Below are 20,855 nucleotides of genomic sequence, written 5' to 3' on the forward strand. Positions count from 1 at the left end.
CGTGGATTTTTTAAAGAATATTTTTTTCAACAACCATCCAAGGCGTGGATTTTTTAAAAAGAAAATTTTCAACAACCATCCAAGGCGTGGATTTTTTAAAGAATATTTTTTTCAACAACCATCCAAGGCGTGGATTTTTAAAAAAAAAAATTTTCAACAACCATCCAAGGCGTGGATTTTTTAAAGAATATTTTTTTCAACAACCATCCAAGGTATATTGCATTGTCAATAATTCTTATTTCTGGCTGAAAATATGTCCTACTTTGCATATTAAATATGGTTTTATGTTAATATCTTCGGCTTTGGTCGGAGGAAAGAAAAACTTTACCTTTTATGGTGTTTTTCAGAGAAAATGGCAGAAAACGAGGAATTTCCATTCAAATCCATTCCTTCCACAATAAAAGAGTAACAAATAAAAGCAACAAACGGCAGCAAAACGTTCAACATTTTTGTTGCACTTTTTTACATATTTTTCTCCTCACGCTTTGTGAAACAGCAGCCTGGCTCATATTGTCTGTCATTCCAACAACAATAACCTGCGTTCATAAGTCGGGCGTGGGATGGCAAATAAATATGAATCTGAACAACAATGACGAGAAGAACACAAGAACACAACTGGAATTGAATATAATTTGAAAGTTTGTTGGCGCGACATTAAAAATAACGTCGCGAAGTGATGAGTACTAAAACACCTGACACGCGTCGCTCAAGGGGGTCTGAATTGAGGAGAGGTGTGTGAAAGAAATACAAGTCAAAGAGGACTGGAGCGGCGTGGCAATAAAAGTTGCCGGCAAGCTTTTATGGCAAGTATTCTGCATTCGAAAATGTAGTTAAAAACTTTAGTTTTTCCTTCGACTTACCCCCCCCCCCCCACCCCCACACTTTTTTTTGTTTTTTGAACTCCAATTGAATATGATTTTTATTGTCTACGCATTGGCTGACGTGCAAATGGTCCAGACACAAGCTGAATCAGCATTAATGTTTATGTTTTTTAAATTGACCTTTGGCCATAAAATTCAAAGAAGAGTAGGGAAAGATGATGATGCTGATGATTGTTTTCTTCGGAGGGGAACATAAACGGCAATATTATTTTATGTGGAAGATATTTAGAATGGACGAAGTCAAATTTAATTTCTCAAGATGAGTAAATGGAAAATCCATAGTATTCCGACAATTCACTTAAAAATCCCAAAATACATGGGCAGGCCATGTATTTTTGTGAGCTCATGCAGGTCACATTTATTATCCAATTGAGATAAAATTTTCCAAACAATATTTGTTTGGGCCAAGGACGAGCCCTATTGAAATTGGTGAGAATCGGTTCAAAATTAGATATAGCTCCCTTTAACCGATTTTGGGTTAATTGTGCACCAGTGACCCATTCAGTCCAATAGGCCTGAATTTTGGGACATCTGACTAAATTCAGTCTATCAGCAATTACATAAAATTTGTAGAAAATATTTTTTATTGGATATCAATTAAAAAAAAATCGTGTTTTTAAATAATTTTTTCAAAGACGTGTACAGGTTCTTTGGAAAATTACTTAGGAACTCCACGGTTTCCATATAAATTTTTTTTTAAAAAAATTCACATCTGTAGTCTAATATGTCCTTAAAAAAATATTTTAAAAAATCCAAAATTACACAAAAATATCCATTATTTTGTTGAAAAGTTATTTTTTTTTTTAAATATCCTCGTATCAGTCGGTTGTTGAAAAAAGATTTTTTTTAAATCCACGCCTCAGTTGGTTGTTGAAAAAATATTTTTTTTTAAAATCCACGCCTCAGTTGGTTGTTGAAAAAATATTTTTTTTAAATATCCACGCCTCAGTTGGTTGTTGAAAAAATATTTTTTTTTTAAATATCCACGCCTCAGTTGGTTGTTGAAAAAATATTTTTTTAAATATCCACGCCTCAGTTGGTTGTTGAAAAAATGTTTTTTTTTTAATCCACGCCTTGGTTGGGTTGTTGAAAAAAAGATTTTTTTTAAAAATCCACGCCTTGGTTGTGTTGTTGACAAAAGATTTTTTTAAATATCCACGCCTCAGTTGGTTGTTGAAAAAATGTTTTTTTTTTTTTAATCCACGCCTTGGTTGGGTTGTTGAAAAAAAGATTTTTTTTAAAAATCCACGCCTTGGTTGTGTTGTTGACAAAAGATTTTTTTTAAATATCCACGCCTCAATTGGTTGTTGAAAAAATATTTTTTTTAAATATCCACGCCTCACTTGGTTGTTGAAAAAATATTTTTTTTTAAATATCCACGCCTCAATTGGTTGTTGAAAAAATATTTTTTTTAAATATCCACGCCTCACTTGGTTGTTGAAAAAATATTTTTTAAATATCCACGTCTCAGCTGGTTGTTGAAAAAATATTTTTTTAAAAATCCACGCCTAAATTGGTTGTTGAAAAAATATTTTTTAAATATCCACGTCTCAGCTGGTTGTTGAAAAAATATTTTTTTAAATATCCACGCCTCACTTGGTTGTTGAAAAAATATTTTTTAAATATCCACGTCTCAGCTGGTTGTTGAAAAAAAATTTTTTTAAATATCCACGTCTCAGCTGGTTGTTGAAAAAATATTTTTTTAAAATATCCACGCCATAGTTGGTTGTTGAGAAATATTTTTATTTTTTTTTTTTTAAATCCACGCCTTGGTTGGGTTTTTGAAAAAATATTTTTTTAAATATCCACACCTCAGTTGGTTGTTGAAAAAATTATTTTTTTAAATATCTACGCCTCAGTTGGTTGTTGAAAAATTATTTTTATTTTTTTTTTTAAATCCACGCCTCAGTTGGTTGTTGAACGGTATCCCGAATAAACAAGCCACACTGTTCAAAATATTTTTTTTTAAATCCACGCCTAGTTTGAGTTGTTGAAAAAATATTTTTTTAAAAATCCACGCCTTGTTTGGGTTGTTGAAAAAATATTTTTTTAAATCCACGCCTAGTTTGTGCTGTTGAAAAAATATTTTTTTAAATCCACGCCTAGTTTGTGCTGTTGAAAAAATATTTTTTTAAAAATCCACGCCTTGGTTGGGTTGTTGAAAAAAAATATATTTTTTTTAATTTAAAAAAATTTTAATTAAAAAATCACGATTTTAAAAATTTTCTAAAAATACAGGACTTTATAGCCGGGTGGTACTTGAAAATGTTATGTAAAAATCCTCCAGTTTTGTTTCCTAAGTCCTTAAAATAATTTCAAAATTTCAGGATTTCAATTCTTTATGTCCTTGAAAAAATTCTTCAAACTGATTTCAGCTCTCCATGTTCTTAAAAAATCAAAAAAAAAAAAAATAATTAAAAAAAATAATTTCCAAGCTTTTCCAAAAAAAACAAAAAAAAAAAAAAAACACCAAATCCAAATCCAAGTCCTTCAGAAAAGTTGTCAAAAATCTACCATTTTGGCTCAGAATGCGGTTAATTAAATTGAATTAAAAATAATTTATGTTTCGGCTCTGGAAACTATCTGTATAAAATGGGCCTTGATGGTCCTATGGAACGTAAAACACATGTTCTTAAAATATCATCGATTGTAGCTCTGAGGCACCAACTCCCTTTCGTCCTTTATTAAGTAGTAAATCTTTTCCATAATCCTTCTTTTACACCTCATAACAATAAATGACTTTCAGCACAACCTAGATTAGTCTTATGGTGTACCCCAAAGCCACCACCTCCACCGCCTTACAGTCTCTATCATACCTTCCCCACCCATCCACCCCCTTCCCTTGAAACCCATAACGTTCATATTTACTTGGCGCGACAATGTCTCCGAATAGACAAGAAAGAAATATGTTTCGTCGCTCGGCTAATTAACGTTAATTTTTATTTGTCTGGCAACAAAAGCATGTCAAAGTAAAGACTCGTTTTGGGGAAACAGCATACAAGCCATTATGGTGACAACGAGGACGACAATAATAATGATGATGCTGCCAGCCACCCAGCCGACCTGACTGCCAGCCACGACTAATGATGGAGGTGAGCCTGTGTTTTCTGTTGCTTCTGTTTTTTTTTTTATTGCCTTCAACTTGTGGCCAACAAAACTTAATACGTAAAACGCTTTGTTATTAAAATTTATGTTTACCAAATGGCAATTTATGAGGTGAGAGGGTGACTCGGGAAAAGGGGTGATGGGAATTAAAAAACAAATTTAGGATAAAATATATGTTCCTGAAACACCCAGGCCTTGGTTGGGTTGTTGAAAAAATATTTTTTTAAAAATCCAGGCCTTTGTTGGGTTGTTGAAAAAATATTTTTTTTAAAAATCCAGGCCTTTGTTGGTGGGTGCAAAAATAATTTTAAATAAATCCAGGCCTTTGTTGGTGGTTGAAAAAATAATTTTTAAAAAATCCAGGCTTCTATTGGTTGGTGAAAAAATATTTTTTTAAAAATCCAGGCCTTTGTTGGTGGGTGAAAAAATAATTTTAAATAAATCCAGGCTTTTGTTGGAGGGTGAAAAAATATTTTGTTAAAAGATCCACGCCTTTGTTGGTGGGTGAAAAAATATTTTTTAAAAAATCCACGCCTTTGTTGTTGGGTGAAAAAATATTTTTTAAAAAATCCACGCCTTTGTTGGTTGGTGAAAAAAATCCAGGCCTTTGTTGGTGGGTGAAAAAATATTTTTTAAAGAATCCAGGCCTTTCTTGGTGTTTAAAAAAATATTTTTTAAAAAATCCACGCCCTTGTTGGTTGGTGAAAAAATATTTTGTAAAAAATCCACGTTTCTGTTGTTGGTTGAAAAAAATATTTTGTAAAAAATCCACGTTTCTGTTGTTGGTTGAAAAAAATATTTTGTAAAAAATCCACGTTTCTGTTGTTGGTTGAAAAAATATTTTGTAAAAAATCCACGTTTCTGTTATTGGTTGAAAAAATGTTTTTTTTAAAAAATCCACGTTTCCGTTGTTGGTTGAAAAAATATTTTGTAAAAAATCCACGTTTCTGTTGTTGGTTGAAAAAATGTTTTTTTAAAAAATCCACGTTTCTGTTCTTGGTTGAAAAAATATTCTTTAAAAAATCCACTTTTCTGTTGTTGGTTGAAAAAATATTCTTTAAAAAATCCACGTTTCTGCTGATCCTTGAAAAAATATTCTTTAAATATCCACGCCCCTGTTGGATCCTTGAAAAAATATTCTTTAAAAAATCCACATTTCTGTTGGATCCTTGAAAAAATATTCTTTAAATAGCCACGCCCCTGTTGGATCCTTGAAAAAATAGTCTTTAAAAAATCCACATTTCTGTTGGATCCTTGAAAAAATATTCTTTAAAAATCCACGTTTCTGTTGGATCCTTGAAAAAATATTTTTTAAGTATCCACGGATCCTCGAAAAAATATTCTTTAAAAAATCCACTCCTCTGTTGGATCCTTGAAAAAAATATTCTTTAAAAAATCCACGCCTCTGTTGGATCCTTGAAAAAAATATTCTTTAAAAAATCCATGTCTTCTTTAGGCTTTGAAAACATATTTTTAAAAAGTCCACGTCTTCTTTAAGCTTTGAAAAAATATTTTTAAAAAATCCACGTCTTCTTTTAGCTTTGAAAAAATATTTTTAAAAAATCCACGTCTTCTTTAAGCTTTGAAAAAATATTTTTAAAAAATCCACGTCTTCTTTAGGCTTTGAAAAAATATTCTTAAAAAATCCACGTCTTCTTTAGGCTTTGAAAAAATATTTTTTTATATATATATATTCTGTTGTTGGTTATTTTTTTATATATATATATTCTGTTGTTGGTTGAAAAAATATTCTTTAAAAAATCCATTCCTCTCTTTTTGTCCTTTTCTGGTCACCCTTTTCCATTTTGATATTAGCCCAATTATCACCCAATTTTGATGTATGTCTGTCTGTGTGGGTGTTTTGTCGTTGTGTTGGTGGTTCATTGATTCATGCCAAACAACACCTTCAGCCATTTAGCAGACGGGCACAATTTCATATGAATTATACATCAGAATCGTGTTCAGCTGCTACGAAGAACACATCATTCATTCGCTTGGCTTCAGTTTTTCATTGTCTTCTCCTTTTTTTTCGTTTGGGCCTAATTTCAGTTTTTCGAACATGCTCCGACACTTGTTGCCAAAAAAGTTATATCGTTTTGTGGCTGATACACTTAAATGTACGGAGTCGCACACACACAAACACATGCACACATATTTACCCAGTTTTGGGAATTCAAAGTTCAAACTAAAAGTTGTTGGGTTCCAACCAAAAAAAAAAAAAAGAGTTGGTTAATGGGAGGGCATAATTTTTTTGGCTCTAACAAGGACATTTTTTTGGAGGTAATAAAGAAATATGAAAGGATGTGAAAAATATTGCAGCTTAGGGTCCTTGATATATAAAATCGGAGGACATGGAATAAGGCAATATATCCGAGTATCCATAAATCACGAGAGAGGTCATTCCATCAAATTTTTATTTCATTTGATTTAAAAATTTAATATTTTCTTACTTCATTTTTCCTTTCAATATTGTCCATATATGTCCTGGCCATTTTTTACCCCTAACCAAGTCCATCCAAAATATTTGCACATCCTTGAAGGAAAATACCTTAAGGCTATTTTCAAAGCGAACAGAAATAAGAAAAGCCAAGTCATTTCTAAGAGATCTCCCAAAAAAAAAACCCAACTGCATGCAATCCTTGAAATGTCCTTTTTCACAAAAAAAAAAAATCCAAAAAAACTAAAATTTGTCCTTAAACAAATTTCATTGTTTTAGCCACGCAGGACATCAAACCTAGACCAACATAGCCTTAAATTAATTGTCTTTAGTATTATTTTTGTTCCGTTGCATTTATCCTTGGACGGCCAGTAAGTATTATCCTTCGGTGTTACTTAAATTAATTGCAAAGTATGAAATTTATCCACAGAAATAAAAGAAGACAAAGCAGAAGAAAGAAAAAAAATTGTTGAATAAAAAAAATTATCACCAACAGTAAATGAATGCCAGGAAAATGGACAGAGAAAATAAAACATTTGTTCAGGAATGCATCTACAGCAGCAACAACAACAAAAAATTATGTAGCCACTAAAGACACATTCCGACTTCCGCAATTTGTTGCTTACTTACTTATTGCCTCCGGGCGACTAGGCAAAGAATAGACGGACAGACAGGCCAACAGGAAAGATGCAAGTCCTGGGAATACAAAAGAATTTAAATCAAGTTAATGACAAATTTTTTAACCAATTTTTTTTTTCACTTCTTCTTCCAAGGATTCCATTTGCATTGGACTTGCTGGTGTGTAAAAGGATACTCCTGGAATGTTAAATGTAATTTATTTTGTTTTACTCAAGATTATTTGTAATTTGTGTAAACAGTTACAGGATATTTTTCGAGGACTAAAACAATCGGGGATTTTTTGAAATATATTTTTTTAAAGGACCATCAAAAGCGTGGATTTTTTAAAGAATATTTTTTTCAAGGACCTACAAAAAGTGGATTTTTTAAAAAATATTTTTTCAACCAACAACAGAAACGTGGATTTTATAAAAAATATTTTTTCAAGGATCAACAGAAACTTGGGTTTTCTAAAGAATATTTTTTCAACCAACAACAGAAACGTGGTTTTTTTAAAGAATATTTTTTCAAGGATCCACAGAAACGTGGATTTTTTAAAGAATATTTTTTCAAGGATCCACAGAAACGTGGATTTTTTAAAGAATATTTTTTCAAGGATCCACAAAAACGTGGATTTTTAAAAAATATTTTTTCAAGGATTAACAGGAATATGGATTTTTTTTAAAGAATATTTTTTCAACCAACAACAGAAACGTGGATTTTTTAAAGAATATTTTTTCAAACAACAACAGAAACGTGGATTTTTTAAAGAATATTTTTTCAAACAACAACAGAAACGTGGATTTTTTAAAGAATATTTTTTCAAACAACAACAGAAACGTGGATTTTTAAAGAATATTTTTTTAAAGAATATTTTTTCAAGAATCCACAGAAACGTGGATTTTTTAAAGAATATTTTTTTAAAGAATATTTTTTCAAGAATCCACAGAAACGTGGATTTTTTAAAGAATATTTTTTCAAGGATCCACAGAAATGTGGATTTTTTAAAGAATATTTTTTCAAGGATTCACAGAAACGTGGATTTTTTAAAGAATATTTTTTCAAGGATCAAAAGAAACGTGGATTTTTAAAAAATATTTTTTCAAGGATTAACAGGAACATGGATTTTTTTTAAAGAATATTTTTTCAACCAACAACAGAAACGTGGATTTTTTAAAGAACATTTTTTCAACCAACAACAGAAACGTGGATCTTTAAAAAAAATATTTTTTCAACCAACAACAGAAACGTGGATCTTTTAAAAAATATTTTCTAACCAACAACAGAAACGTGGATTTTTTTAAAAAATATTTTTTCAACCAACAACAGAAACGTGGATTATTTAAAGAATATTTTTTGAACCAACAACAGAAACGTGGATTTTTTAAAGAATAATTTTTCAACCAACAACTGAAACGTGGATTTTTTAAAGAATAATTTTTCAACAACAACAGAAACGTGGATTATTTAAAGACTATTTTTTCAACCAACAACAGAAACGTAGATTTTTAAAAAAAAAAATTTTCAACCGACAACAGAAACGTGGATTTTTTTAAGAATTTTTTCAAGGACAAAAACAACAAAGCGGCGATTTTATAAAAAAAAATATTTTTTCAAGGACCCAACAAAGAAAGCATGGATTTAAAAAAAAATATTTTTTTCAAGGACCCAACAAAAGATGGATTTTTTAAAAAAAAATATTTTTTCAAGGACCCAACAAAAGATGGATTTTTAAAAAAAAAAATATTTTTTCAAGGACCCAACAAAGAAAACATGGATTTAAAAGTCCAATTTAAAAGTCCAACAAAGGCGTGTATTTTTAAAAAATTTTATTTTTTCAAGGACCCAAAGAAGGCATGTATTTTGTAAAAAAAAATATTTTTTCAAGGACCCGTCAAAGCCGTGGGTTTTTAAAAAACTTTTTTTTCAAGGAACCAACGAAGGCGCGGATTTTTTAAAAAAAAATTTCAAGGATCATAGAAGGCGTGGATTTTTTAAAAAAAATATTTTTCAAGGATCATACAAGGCGTGGATTTTTTAAAAAATATTTTTCAAGGATCATACAAGGCGTGGATTTTTTAAAAAATATTTTTCAATGATCATACAAAGCGTGGATTTTTTAAAAAAATATTTTTCAAGGATCATACAAAGCGTGGATTTTTTAAACGATATTTTTTCAAATATCATCAAAGGCGTGGATTTTTTAAAAAATATTTTTTCGAAGATCATCAGAGGCGTGGATTTTTTAAAAAATATTTTTTCGAAGGTCATCAGAGGCGTGGATTTTTTAAAAAATATTTTTTCAAGGTTCATATAAACGTGGATTTTTTAAAAAAATATTTTTTAATGGATCATACAAGGCGTGGATTTTTTAAAAAAAATATTTTTTAATGGATCATACAAGGCGTGGATTTTTTAAAAAAAATATTTTTTAAAGGATCATACAAGGCGTGGATTTTTTAAAAAATATTTTTTAAGGGATCATACAAGGCGTGGATTTTTTAAAAAAATATTTTTTAAAGGATCATACAAGGCGTGGATTTTTTAAAAAAAAATATTTTTTAAAGGATCATACAAGGCGTGGATTTTTTAAAAAAAAATATTTTTTAAAGGATCATACAATGCGTGGATTTTTTAAAAAAAATATTTTTTAAAGGATCATACAATGCGTGGATTTTTTAAAAAAATATTTTTAAAGGATCATACAAGGCGTGGATTTTTTAAAAAAATATTTTTAAAGGATCATAAAAGGCGTGGATTTTTTAAAAAAGATTTTTAAAGGATCATACAAGGCGTGGATTTTTTAAAAAAATATTTTTAAAGGATCATACAAGGCGTGGATTTTTTAAAAAAATATTTTTAAAGGATCATAAAAGGCGTGGATTTTTTAAAAAATATTTTTAAAGGATCATAAAAGGCGTGGATTTTTTAAAAAATATTTTTAAAGTATCATACAAGGCGTGGATTTTTAAAAAAAAATATTTTTAAAGGATCATAAAAGGCGTGGATTTTTTAAAAAAATATTTTTAAAGGATCATACAAGGCGTGGATTTTTTAAAAAAATATTTTTAAAGGATCATACAAGGCGTGGATTTTTTAAGAAAATATTTTTAAAGGATCGTAAAAGGCGTGGATTTTTTAAGAAAATATTTTTAAAGGATCATAAAAGGCGTGGATTTTTTAAAAAAATATTTTTAAAGTATCATAAAAGGCGTGGATTTTTTAAAAAAAAATTTTAAAAGTATCATAAAGGGCGTGGATTTTTTAAAAAAATATTTTTAAAGGATCATACAAGGCGTGGATTTTTTAAAAAAATATTTTTAAAGGATCATACAAGGCGTGGATTTTTTAAAAAAATATTTTTAAAGGATCATAAAAGGCGTGGATGTTTTAAAAAAAATATTTTTTAAAGGATCATAAAAGGCGTGGATTTTTTAAAAAAACATATTTTTTAAAGGATCATGCAAGGCGTGGATGTTTTAAAAAAAATATTTTTTAAATTATCATGCAAGGCGTGGATGTTTTAAAAAAAAATATTTTTTAAATTATCATGCAAGGCGTGGATGTTTTAAAAAAAATATTTTTTAAAGGATCATGCAAGGCGTGGATATTTTAAAAATTTAATAATTTTTTAAAGGCGTGGATTTCTAAAAAAAAATATTTTTTAAAGGATCATAAAAGGCGTGGATTTTTTAAAAAATAATTTTTAAAGGCGTGGTTTTCTAAAAAAAATATTTTTTTTCATCAACAAGAGGCGTGGATTTCTAAAAAAATATTTTTTCCATCAACAACAGAGGCGTGGATTTCTAAAAAAATATTTTTCCATCAACAACAGAGGCGTGGATTTCTAAAAAAAATATTTTTCCATCAACAACAGAGGCGTGGATTTCTAAAAAAAATATTTTTCCATCAACAACAGAGGCGTGGATTTCTAAAAAAAATATTTTTCCATCAACAACAGAGGCGTGGATTTCTAAAAAAATTTCCATCAACAACAGAGGAATGGATTTTTTAAAGAATACTTTCAAGCAAAATGTTCTCAAGAATATAGACGTGGATTTTGTAAAGCATATTTCTCAAGGTTATACGCTTGGATTTTTTAAGAATATTTCTCAAGGATATGAACGAGGATTTAAAAAAAAAATATTTCTCAAAGATTTTAATAATTGTTTTTTAATATACATATTTTTTTTAAATTTTAAATTCATCTCCAAAATAATGCCTCCGGGAGCTTGTGGACAAATGAGTGTTCCAAACGCGCCCCTTTCTCTTTTTCCGTCAAAGGTACAATTGTCTCGGAACAAATCATTTTTACAAAATCACCGTTTGCCTTCGAAATATCCTCCGAGGTATCCACCATAGGTTGGATGAGACAATTTTCAACTTTCAAATCAGGTAGGATACGTTCAGCACGCTTATAATTCGCAGTGCATTTTTCATCTGCATCATCCGGGACTCGCTCCACACAATGAGAATTTTGAATATCAGAAGGATTCGAACTACTTTCCAAACAAGTTTTGGAAATTTTCAAACTATTCTTCTTGGATTTAAGTAGACCTTCGAAGGAGGTCTCTCTCACTGCTTTTGAGGTCCTTATGTCCACTTTGTGAATACAGAAATTCGCCTTTATATGGCGCACATTCAAAGCCACAATAAGGCAATACAACAACATTTGTAAATGATTGCTGCGCAGCATATAAACACCAGCTTGATCCTTGTGAAACAATGGAAAATTCATGCTCTGGGCATCGAACATAAAATAGCCACCATTTCGTCCTGGCACAAAACCAAATCCCAGAAAACGATTGCAGCACTCCAGAATCCCAAATTGACGTTTGACGAAAAAGTTGATAAGAGCAAAAGCGAGATTTGTGGGACCATCGAAGGGTTCGCTATATAAACGGCCCTGTTGCACCGTCTTGAGGCATACTTCAAAGTGAGCTCCCTCAAAGGAACACTCTGTCGACAAATCCTCCAACTGAAAGCCTCTATTTGGACAAGAAAATTCCTCTAGGCTTTCCTTGAAATATTTCCAACCATTCGACACAATTTTGTCCAGTAGCTTTTTATTCCAGAAATTCAGAGGAACTAGACGACTGACACACAGTGCCATAACCGTAATAGCCAGAAAGGGCTTCCTTTTTGATTTAGAGTTACATATTGGCATTTTCGGATTCTCACGAATTGTGCTCCACAAAGACCACAAACGTTGCGGAATTTCAACATCATACCCTCTGACCATTGACATGGGTAGTTTACGTCGATATCCTACCGTATTGATATCCTTTAAACGACTCCATATGGGGATCTTGTCTTCAATATCCAATATCCAGTCGAGATTTTCGGAACGTATACATCCTATGGGACTGAGCTGATACTCCTGACACGCCAACGGGATCATGGACATTTTGTGGATTGTTTTCAAGAGCTGATCGCAAATTTCCGGTGGAAATATTGGCATGATTTTGAAATGAGGGGTTTGAAATAAAAATTACAGAATTTTGGGTTGAAATTTCTTGTCAATTTTGGAAATTTCAGGGTTGCCGGCACAGGTTTGGATTTGTCAAAAAATGTATGTTTCAAGGGCTAACATGGGTGTGGATTTTTTAAAACATATTTTTTCAAGGACCAACGGAGACGTGAATTTTTTAACAATTATTTTTTTAAACACCATCAAAGGCGTGGATTAAAAGAAAAATAGTTTTTCAAAGACTGACATAGGCGTGGTATTTATAAATTTTTTTTTCAAGAGCTGACTTAAGCGTGTATTTTTTAAAAAATATTTTTTCAAGGGCTGACTTAGGCGTGGATTTTTTAAAAAATATTTTTTCAAGGGCTGACTTAGACGTGGATTTTTTTAAAAAATATTTTTTCAAGGACTGACATAGGCGTGGATTTTTTAAAACATATTTTTTAAGGGCTGACTTAGGCGTGGATTTTTTAAAAAATATTTTTTCAAGGGCTAACTTAAGCGTGCATTTTTTAAAAATTAGTTTTCCAAGAACCAACTGAGAGATTTTTTAAGAAATATTATTTGAAGGACCAACAAACGCCTGGATTTTTAAACAATATATTTTCAAGGACCCTCAAAGGCGTGGATTTTTTAAAGAATATTTTTTGCAAGGACCATCAATGGCGTAGATTTTTTAAAAAACATATTTTTGGAAGGACCCACAAAGGCGTGGATTTTAAAAAAAAATATTTTTTGCAAGGACCATCAATGGCGTAGATTTTTTAAAAAATATATTTTTGGAAGGACCCACAAAGGCGTGGATTTAAAAAAAAAAATATTTTTTGCAAGGACCATCAATGGCGTAGATTTTTTAAAAAATATATTTTTGGAAGGACCCACATAGGCGTAGATTTAAAAAAAAAATATTTTTTGCAAGGACCATCAAAGGCGTAGACTTTTTAAAGAATATTTTTTTTCAAGGACCAGTAAAAACGTTGATTTTTTAAAAAAATATTTTTAGCAAAATCCAACAGAGGCGGAGATTTTCTAAAAAGTAGTTTGTTAAAAACCAACAGAGGCGGGGATTTTCTAAAAAATAGTTTTTCAAGGACCAACAGAAATGTGGATTTTTTAAAAAATAGTTTTCCAAAAACCAACAGAGGTAGAGATTAAAAAAAAATAGTTTTTCAAGGGCCAACAGAGACGTGGATTTTTTAAAAAATAGTTTTCCAAAAACCAACAGAGGCCATCAAAGGCGTGGATTGTTAAAAAAATATTTTTTCAAGGACCATCAAAGGCGTGGATTTTTAAAATAATATTTTTCCAAGGACCATCAAAGGCGTTGATTTTTAAAAAAATATTTTTTGAAGGGCTAACAAAGTCATGGATTTCTTAAACAATATTTTTTGAAGGTCTATTAAAGGCGTGGATTGTTAAAAAAATATTTTTCCAAGGACCATCAAAGGCGTGCATTTTTAAAAAAATATTTTTCCAAGGACCATCAAAGGCGTTGATTTTTAAAAAAATATTTTTTGAAGGGCTAACAAAGTCATGGATTTCTTAAACAATATTTTTGAAGGTCTATTAAAGGCGTGGATTGTTAAAAAAATATTTTTCCAAGGACCATCAAAGGCGTGCATTTTTAAAAAAATATTTTTTCAAGGACCATCAAAGGCGTGGAATTTTTAAAAAAATATTAATTGAAGGTCTATCAAAGGCGTGGATTTTTTAAAAAATATACTTTCAAGGTCTATCAAAAGTGTGGATTTTTTAAAAAATATTTTTTCATAAACCATCAAAGATCGAGGATTTTTAAAAAATATTTTTTAAGGTCTATCAAAGGCGTGGATACTTAAAAAATATTTTTCCATAGACCACCATAGAAGGAGAATTTTTAAAAAATATTTTTTAAGGCCTATCAAAGGCTTGGATACTTAAAAAATATTTTTTAAAGGCCTATAGAAGGCGTTGATATTTTTTCAATGTCTTTCAAAGGCGTGGATATTTAAAAACTATTTTATCAAGGATCATCAAAGAAGGAATATGTTTTGAAAAATTCTTTTTCAAGGTCTATCACAGGCGTGGGTTTTTTTAAAAAAAATTGTTCCAGCACCAATTTTTTCAAAGAATTTCAGAAGTTTCAACCCATTTTTGGATGTAACATGGCTACTCTGGGATAAGAAATTATTTAGAATTTTTCATTTCAATTTTTAAATGAGTAAATAAATATAAGTTTGCATCTATCAAAATTCTATGCTCCAAATCCCCTTTCCCATGGATATCTTTGAACAACTGAACCATATCTCCGTGTAATCAATGGATAATCTCTACTCGCTCCTAAAATGTCAATGAAAATATTTGCGGAACTCTTTCAAACTGAAGAAAAGAACCCAAAATCAGGTGAACAAGGCATCCCTACAGCATGTCGTGAAGGATATTTGAATAAGGATAATCGAAAAACCTACAACGAACAGCTGAATTGGTTAAAAGGCCTAACAGATAAAGGGCCAATTTGGAGTCGTTCAAGATTATACAACTGCATGGGCCAGCAGCGTTCTCTGCCTCTGGCCAAGTGCAAGAATTATGGCATTGAAATATCCAAGCGATTATTTTCATTGTGGGGAGATGGGGTGGATAAAAATAACACATCATTAGATTCCACATCAAAGAAACAGGTAATAATTTGCAACATCTTGGCCTGCTGCGCCTGCCTCAAGTACAATGTGCATGAATGGTCTGGCGGAGTTTTGGATGAAATTTCGAAAAATGCCATGAAGATATATCCGGATCTTTTGCGAAAAGTGAACATAACAGATAATGAATTCCAGGTGCAACATCTCAAACGTGAGGTATTTCACCTGAATGGCATTAACTTTTCTGTTCAGTTGCATAAAGTGGCCACGGGATCTCTGTATATGCCATATGGGCTCCATGAATTTAACTTAGCCAGGGCTTTGATGTGGTTCTTCAAAAATTACCAATTTGGTTTGATCGCATGTTCGAAGCAGTGTTTGGCCTTTGGTTTTGCTGTTGACACGGATCATGGATTTTTCATGTTCGACTCCAACGATGAAGTCAAGCAATTCAGTCCACATATTTTGCGCACCAATCATTTGCAAATTTTACTCTATTGCCTGATATTGAGTTTAAATGTCCCCAAAGAAAATGAGAAATTTACAATTTATGCCTTGGACATACAAATGGAGGATTTGAAGAAGGTAATGCCTATCAAGAGGTTGAGTTTCAATTTGAACGAGGCTCCAAGCAGAAGAGAGATGAAAGAAAGTCCTACACCAACATCGAGTACGGGAAGAGGTACATTCCAAATGGGTAAAGGCAATTTGGGCAGATTAAATTCGCAAAATTCTAAAATCAAAGCAAGAAAAATGTTCGGTACTGCCAAAAAGAGTTATCCTATATCCTCACAGGGGAAGCTTAAACTTAGTTCTTTGCAAAAACAATAATTAAAAAATATCAATATAATATCCTTAATATCTTTGAGAAATACTTCAAATTATTATTAAAAACACACGTTTATATACATGAAAAGTATTACTTTTAGAAGTCCTTGAAAAATATATTTTTAAATAATTCACATTTGTCGGAAGTCCTCCAGAAAATATTCTTCAAAAAATCCACGTTGGGTGGTCTAAGGGTCCTTGAAAAATATTTTTAAAAAATTGGCATTTGGTTGTCTAAGGGTCCTTGAAATATAATCTTCACAAAATGGATGTTTGGTTGTCTAAGCGTCGTTGAAAAAATATTGTTCAAAAAATCCACGCCTCTATTGACCCTTGAAAAAATAATGTTTAAAAAATCCACGCATCTGTTGGTTGTTGAAAAACTATTTTTTAAAATGTCCACGAGTTTGTAAATTCTTCAAAAAATATTTTTTAAATTTTATTTAAATTTATTTATTTTATCCTTAAAAAATATTTCTTAAAAAATCCTCCAGTTTGTTAATCCTTGAAAAATTTTATTTCAAAACGTCCACGCCTCTGTTGGTCCTTGCAAAAATATGTTTTAAAACGTCCAGGCCTCTGTTGGTTCTTGAAATAATATATTTTAAAAAGGCCACGCCTTTGTTAGTCCTTTAAAAAATATTTTTTAAAACGTCCATGTTTGATGTTCCACGCCTTTGATGTTCCTTGAAATCTATTTTTTAAAAATTCCACTCCTTCGATGGGTCCTTGAGAAAAAAAATTTTTTTTATAAAAAATCCACGTATTTGTCGGGTCATTAAAAAAATATTTTTTAAAAAATCCACGTATTTGTCGGGTCATTAAAAAAATATTTTTTAAAAAATCCACGTATTTGTCGGGTCATTAAAAAAATATTTTTAAAAAAATCCCCACCTTGATGTTCCTTGAAGAATATTTTTTAAAAATTCCGAGCCTTTGATGTTCCTTGAAAAATATTTTATAAAAAATCCACGCCTCTGTCGGGTCCTTAAAAAAATATTCTCTAAAAATTCCACGCCTCTATTGGTCCTTAAAAAAATATTCTTTAAAAATTCCACGCCTCTATTGGTCCTTAAAAAATATTCTTTAAAAATTCCACGCCTCTATTGGTCCTTAAAAAAATATTCTTTAAAAATTCCACGCCTCTATTGGTCCTTAAAAAAATATTCTTTAAAAATTCCATGCCTCATTGGTCCTTAAAAAAATATTCTTTAAAAATTTCACGCCTCTATTGGTCCTTGAAAAAATATTCTTTAAAAATTCCACGCCTCTATTGGTCCTTAAAAAAATATTCTTTAAAAATTCCACGCCTCTATTGGTCCTTGAAAAAATATTCTTTAAAAAATCCGCGATTCTATTGGTCCTTGAAAAAATATTCTTTAAAAAATCCACGCCTCTATTGGTCTTTCAAAAAATATATTTTTTTAAATCCACGCCTCTGTTGGTCTTTCAAAAAAATATTTTTTTTTAAAAATCCACGCCTTGGATGGTCATTGAAAAAATTATATATTTGATGTTCCTTGAAATATATTTTTTAAAAATTCCACGCCTTTGATGTTCCGTAAAAACATATTTAAAAAATGTCAACACCACTGTTGGGTTCTTGAAAAAATATTTTTTAAAAATTCCACACCTTTGATGTTCCTTGAAAAATATTTTTTTAAAAAATCCAAGCCTTTGATGTTCCTTGAAAAATATTTTTTAAAAAATCCATGCCCCAGTTGGGTTCTTGAAAAAATATTTTTTTAAAAAATCCAAGCCATTGATGTTCCTTGAAAAATATTTTTTAAAAAATCCATGCCCCTGTTGGGTTCTTGAAAAAATATTTTTTTTAAAAAAATCTACGCCTCTGTTGGTCTTTGAAAAAAATTTTTTTTTTAAAAATTCACGCCTCTGTTGGTCTTTGAAAAAATATATTTTTTAATCCATGTTTATCTTGGCTGTGGAAAAAACATTTTTTTAAAAATCCACGTTTGTGTTGGTCCTTGAAAAAAAAACATTTCTTTAAAAAAATCCACGTTTGTGTTGGTCCTTGAAAAAACATTTTTTTAAAAATTCACGTTTGCGTTGGTCCTTGAAAAATTTTTATTTAAAACCACGCCTTTGATGGCCATTGAAAAAATATTTTTCTTAAGAAATCCACGCCTTTGATGGTCATTGAAAAAATATTTTTTAAAAAATTCACGCCTTGGATGGTTGTTGAAAAAATATTTTTTAAAAATTCCACGCCTTGAATGGTTGTTGAAAAATATTTTTTAAAAAATCCACGCCTTGTATGGCTGTTGAAAAATATATATTTTTTTAAAAATTCACGCCTTGGATAGTTGTTGAAAAATATTCTTTAAAAAATCCACGCCTTGGATAGTTGTTGAAAAAATATTCTTTAAAAAATTCACGCCTCGGGTGGTTGTTGAAAATTATTTTTTAAAAAATCCACGCCTTGGATGGTGGTTGAAAAATATTTTTTTAAAAATCCATGCCGTGGATGATCTTTGAAAAAATATTTGTTTAAAAATCCTGTGCTGGTCCTTGAAAAAACATTGTTTTAAAAAATCTAGCCCTACTTTTAAAATCTAGGCCTCTGGTGGTCCTTAAAAATATTTTTTAAAAAGTCGAAGATTGTTGACACTTTTAAAATATTCCCAAAATTTTTTCCCATATGGTAACCTTTAAAACCTGATGAACATTTTCATATTTCCCAACACTAAAAATCAATTTTGACTTTTTGCTATTTTTATTATTCACATATTTTATTCAAAAAAAAATTTCTTGTTTCTAAAAATTTAAAAAAAAAACTTAATATTCATATAAAATGGAAGCTATTGCCTCTCGCACAACATCGGATATAATTGTCCAGGACCTTGATGCGTATGGTGTACCATCGATATGTCAATATACCCATCTGAATTTCAAGGATCCCAATAAATTGGTTAATGAATCCCTAAAATGGCTAAAAGAACTTCAAAATGGAATACCGATCTGGAATAGGCTGCTCCACTGCAATTGTGTAGGCCAGCCTAGGTCAGAAATTCCTGAAGGATATGAAGTGGAAATACCTGAACGTTTGTTTTCCTTGTGGGATAATCCCGGGAAACAATTACAAATTTTGAAAAATGAAAGAGATGTGAAAAGTGTCCAATGGATGTGCAATCTATTGGTGTTTTGTGCCGCTCTAAGGGTAAACTTGGATAAATGGAGTTCCGGAATGTTGAATGAAATTTTTGACAAGGCTTCTGAGGAGGTTTTGAAACAATACGACAACAATGAGAATTTTCATTATAACCGGTTGAATATCACCCTGCCATGGAAGGATATGAATTATCAAATTCAAACGCAAGAAGTTCTCAAAGGACATCTCTATGGTTCTCACAACTCCAAGGAGTTCAATTTGTCGCGAGCCCTAATGGATTTCTTCAAGTCCTACCAATTTGGTATTTTGCAATGCCAACAACGTCAGTTGGCATTTGGTTTAGCAGTCGGGGTGGATCAGGGCTATTTTATGTATGACTGCCAGAGTCAAGGATATCCTTTGTTCCCCCACAATCAAAGCAGTGCATATATCCTGCGAACCAAATATTTGCAAATTTTGCTCTATTGTTTAATTGTTAGCTTTGGCGCCGATTTAGAAAAGGCACCATTTCAAATTTTAAATGTCTTCGTAGGGGTAGAGGATCCCTTGGAGGGACAATTAACAAAACGGGTTATTGAAATTTACATGAAAAAGCAAAGGAAAACGCAGCAAAATCGAAGCTCGATTAAAGAAATAAAATCCACAATGTCTTCCAATGCCAGCCGAAGTTCGGGTGGCCAGGAAGTGCTACCAATGAAATCCACAAATTTAACAAAAACAAAGTCCTCAAATGCTCCGAAATTTAGTACCAAAATCTCCACATTTCTTGCCAAGCTGAAGATGACAAATAGGTCAACGCAGAATCAGAAGGGAAAAACTAGGAAGGAACCCCAAAACATTTCCAAATCTGAACTAGAAGCTTTAAAACATTCAAAATCCTCCAGAAAATTAATAAAAATCGAAAGGAAAATTAGCGACTATCAATCGGATACCAGTGAAACCCTCAAGCCGCTCCACAGTGCCAGGCAAGTGGAGGTCCATACTGCCACCAAAGGAAGGGCAGTAACAAAAAACCCAAAAGCAATTAATACTCCGAAAGGAAAATCCAAAAATTATGGAAAATTGTTGAAAAAATATTGTCAAGAAAACTCTACAAAAAAGTCTCCAAAATCTAAGACAGATACAAAATCACCAATAACCAAGGCTTCGTTCCAACACAAACTCAATCCTAATTTACAACAGAAACCAATGTCACTTCAAGGATCCCCTCTGAACAAATTGTCACCTCGCAGAGGAAGCTTCCCAAAAACAATGTCAATGGAAAAATCTACCTTTTCTAGAAATAAGAAAATTCCAACAGTTGTAAATATGCTCGACGTTACCAAGCCAAATCTATTCGGTTCGAAATGTTATTTAGTAAAGAAATAATAATTTGTTCTTAAAAAAAACTAAAATTAACTATTCCCTGGAAATTTACAAAAAATATCAGAATAGGAATACTTCACAAATAGGGGAGGAGGGGTGAGTATGGTACGCGTGCCCTAGGTCCTCAAGACGCACACTCTACGTATATCCATGGTCGAAAAACCCATACTTTTTTTTACCAGATTTACTTCAAAATACTTAGTAATGGTGGAAAATTTGTTAGGCAGCCCTGTGAAATAATTCTCATTCACTTCGCTCTCCTTTTCGCTGTACGACAATTTTCAATTTTTTTCATTAAAACTTCATGAAAAATTCAGTAGATTATGAAAGTAGAGCTAGAAATAAAAGACACGTGTATCGGTGTTTTACAAGTTTACCTTGCAAAGTAACCAAATGGTGGTGGGCA

General features: G+C 31.1%; 2 protein-coding genes across 2 annotated transcripts; one reads left to right on the forward strand and one right to left on the reverse strand.

Moving 5' to 3' along the window:
• Positions 1 to 11,172: 11,172 nt before the first annotated feature.
• Positions 11,173 to 12,605, reverse strand: LOC101900956 (uncharacterized). Its single transcript, XM_005180241.3, has one exon. The coding sequence runs from the start codon at positions 12,500 to 12,502 to the stop codon at positions 11,246 to 11,248; it is 1,257 nt and encodes a 418-aa protein (XP_005180298.2). The 5' UTR covers positions 12,503 to 12,605; the 3' UTR covers positions 11,173 to 11,245.
• A 6,071-nt stretch (positions 12,606 to 18,676) lies between these two features.
• LOC109612033 (uncharacterized) lies at positions 18,677 to 20,482 on the forward strand. Its single transcript, XM_020035640.2, has one exon. It carries the CDS (start codon positions 18,767 to 18,769, stop codon positions 20,450 to 20,452), a length of 1,686 nt encoding a protein of 561 aa, XP_019891199.1. The 5' UTR covers positions 18,677 to 18,766; the 3' UTR covers positions 20,453 to 20,482.
• Positions 20,483 to 20,855: the final 373 nt, after the last annotated feature.

Source organism: Musca domestica, unplaced genomic scaffold (assembly GCF_030504385.1).
Source record: "Musca domestica strain aabys unplaced genomic scaffold, Musca_domestica.polishedcontigs.V.1.1 32, whole genome shotgun sequence".
Taxonomy (NCBI): domain Eukaryota; kingdom Metazoa; phylum Arthropoda; class Insecta; order Diptera; family Muscidae; genus Musca; species Musca domestica.